Source organism: Leopardus geoffroyi, chromosome D1 (assembly GCF_018350155.1).
Source record: "Leopardus geoffroyi isolate Oge1 chromosome D1, O.geoffroyi_Oge1_pat1.0, whole genome shotgun sequence".
NCBI classification, from domain to species: domain Eukaryota; kingdom Metazoa; phylum Chordata; class Mammalia; order Carnivora; family Felidae; genus Leopardus; species Leopardus geoffroyi.
In genome coordinates, this window is record NC_059329.1 from 64,071,650 (window position 1) to 64,073,591 (window position 1,942).

The following is a 1,942-nucleotide window of genomic DNA, read 5'->3' on the forward strand; positions in this document are numbered from 1 at the left end:
GTATATAGTACAATATTGTTAACTATAGTCACCACCACCACTGTACATTATATCCCCTTATTTATCCTACAACTGGAAATTTGTACCCTTTAACCAATATCCCTCCATCTGTTTCTACGAGTTTGGTTCTTTTAGATTCCACACATAAGTGAGATCATACGTTATTTGTCTTTCCCTGTCTGACTTATTTTATTTAGCATAATGCCCTCAAGGTTCATCCATGCTGTTTGTTGCAAATGGCAGGTTGTTTTTTTAATGACTGAATAATATTCCTGTGTGTGTGTGTGTGTGTGTGTGTGTGTGCATGTGTGTGTGTATGCGCGTGTGTGTGACATTTTCTTTATCCTTTCATCCACTGATGGACATTTAGATTGTTTCCATGTCTTAGGTATGGTGACTAATGTCACAATAAACATGGGAGAGCAAATAACTCTTAACACCATCTCAAAGGTATTAAGTGTGCAACAGTAAATGGGTATGGGTAAATACGATATGATTTGTTTTAGAAAATATGGTAAAAAAGCAGAAAATACATCATGAAAGAGTAACAATAGGAAATGATGAACTCTTTCCAGAGCTCAGGCTCCATTCTTCCTTGTGTTTTATTCTTAGACAGCTCAAGGTCCTTTCTTTTCCAACTGAGATCCTGACCCAGCCTCTTTTCCTGACACTAAAAAGGAGTCTGATAAACAAACCAAGATTCTGATTCCTCCAATCAAGAATCTCTCTCCATGACTGAAGCTGGAGATTCATGTAAGTATTGATGGCTGAAGGAAACCGGACAAAAGTTGGGGAGTTTATCCTCATGAGCTTCTCTTCCCTACCTACTGAAATACAGTCACTACTCTTCCTGACATTTCTAATCATCTACCTGGTCACACTATTGGGAAACAGCCTCATCATTCTTGTTACCTTGACTGACCCCATGCTGCACAGCCCCATGTACTTCTTCCTCAGGAACTTGTCCTTCTTGGAGATTGGCTTCAACCTAGTCATCGTGCCCAAGATGCTGGGGACCCTGCTTGCCCAGGACACAACCATCTCCTTCCTTGGCTGTGCCATGCAGATGTATTTCTTCTTCTTCTTTGGAGTCGCTGAATGCGTCCTCCTGGCCACCATGGCATATGACCGCTATGTAGCCATCTGCAATCCCTTGCACTACCCAGTCATCATGAACCAGAGGACACGTGCCAAATTGGCTGTTGCCTCCTGGTTTCCAGGCTTTCCCGTAGCTACTGTGCAGACCACTTGGCTCTTCAGCTTTCCATTCTGTGGCACCAACAAGGTGAACCACTTCTTCTGTGACAGCCCACCTGTGCTGAGACTGGTGTGTGCAGACACAGCAATGTTTGAGATCTATGCGATTGTTGGAACTGTGCTGGTCGTCATGATACCCTGCTTGCTGATCCTGTGTTCCTACATTCGCATTGCTGCTGCCATCCTTAAGATTCCATCAGCTAAAGGGAAGCATAAAGCCTTCTCTACCTGCTCCTCCCACCTCCTTGTTGTCTCCCTATTCTATGTATCTTCAAGCCTCACCTACTTCCGGCCTAAATCCAATAATTCTCCTGAGAGCAAAAAGCTGCTGTCATTGTCCTACACTGTTGTGACTCCCATGTTGAACCCCATCATCTATAGCCTGAGAAATAATGAGGTGAAGAATGCCCTTGGCCGGACCTTCCACAAGGCTTTCGGCCTTAGAATTTGCATCCCATAGACATTAAGAAATGAGAGTAAAGTGTACTCAATGTGGAGCAATCAGGTTCATATTTGGGATTCCTCTGCCTCTCTTGCCATCTCTGTTGGGATGAAACCCAGCTGCTGAAATGATTATTGGGAAGCTCAGAAGAGGGAAAAGAGCAGAGAAGTAGGTTGGCCCTGTTTCTACCACCTGGAAACTCCTCTGTTCATTGTAGGTTTACGTTATTTTTCTTATTGGTAC

General features: G+C 43.6%; 1 protein-coding gene across 1 annotated transcript; it reads left to right on the plus strand.

Annotated features, from left to right (window-relative positions):
* Nucleotides 1-754: 754 nt before the first annotated feature.
* Nucleotides 755-1,717, plus strand: LOC123602562 (olfactory receptor 10A5-like). Its single transcript, XM_045487047.1, has one exon. The coding sequence runs from the start codon at nt 764-766 to the stop codon at nt 1,715-1,717; it is 954 nt and encodes a 317-aa protein (XP_045343003.1). The 5' UTR covers nt 755-763.
* Nucleotides 1,718-1,942: the final 225 nt, after the last annotated feature.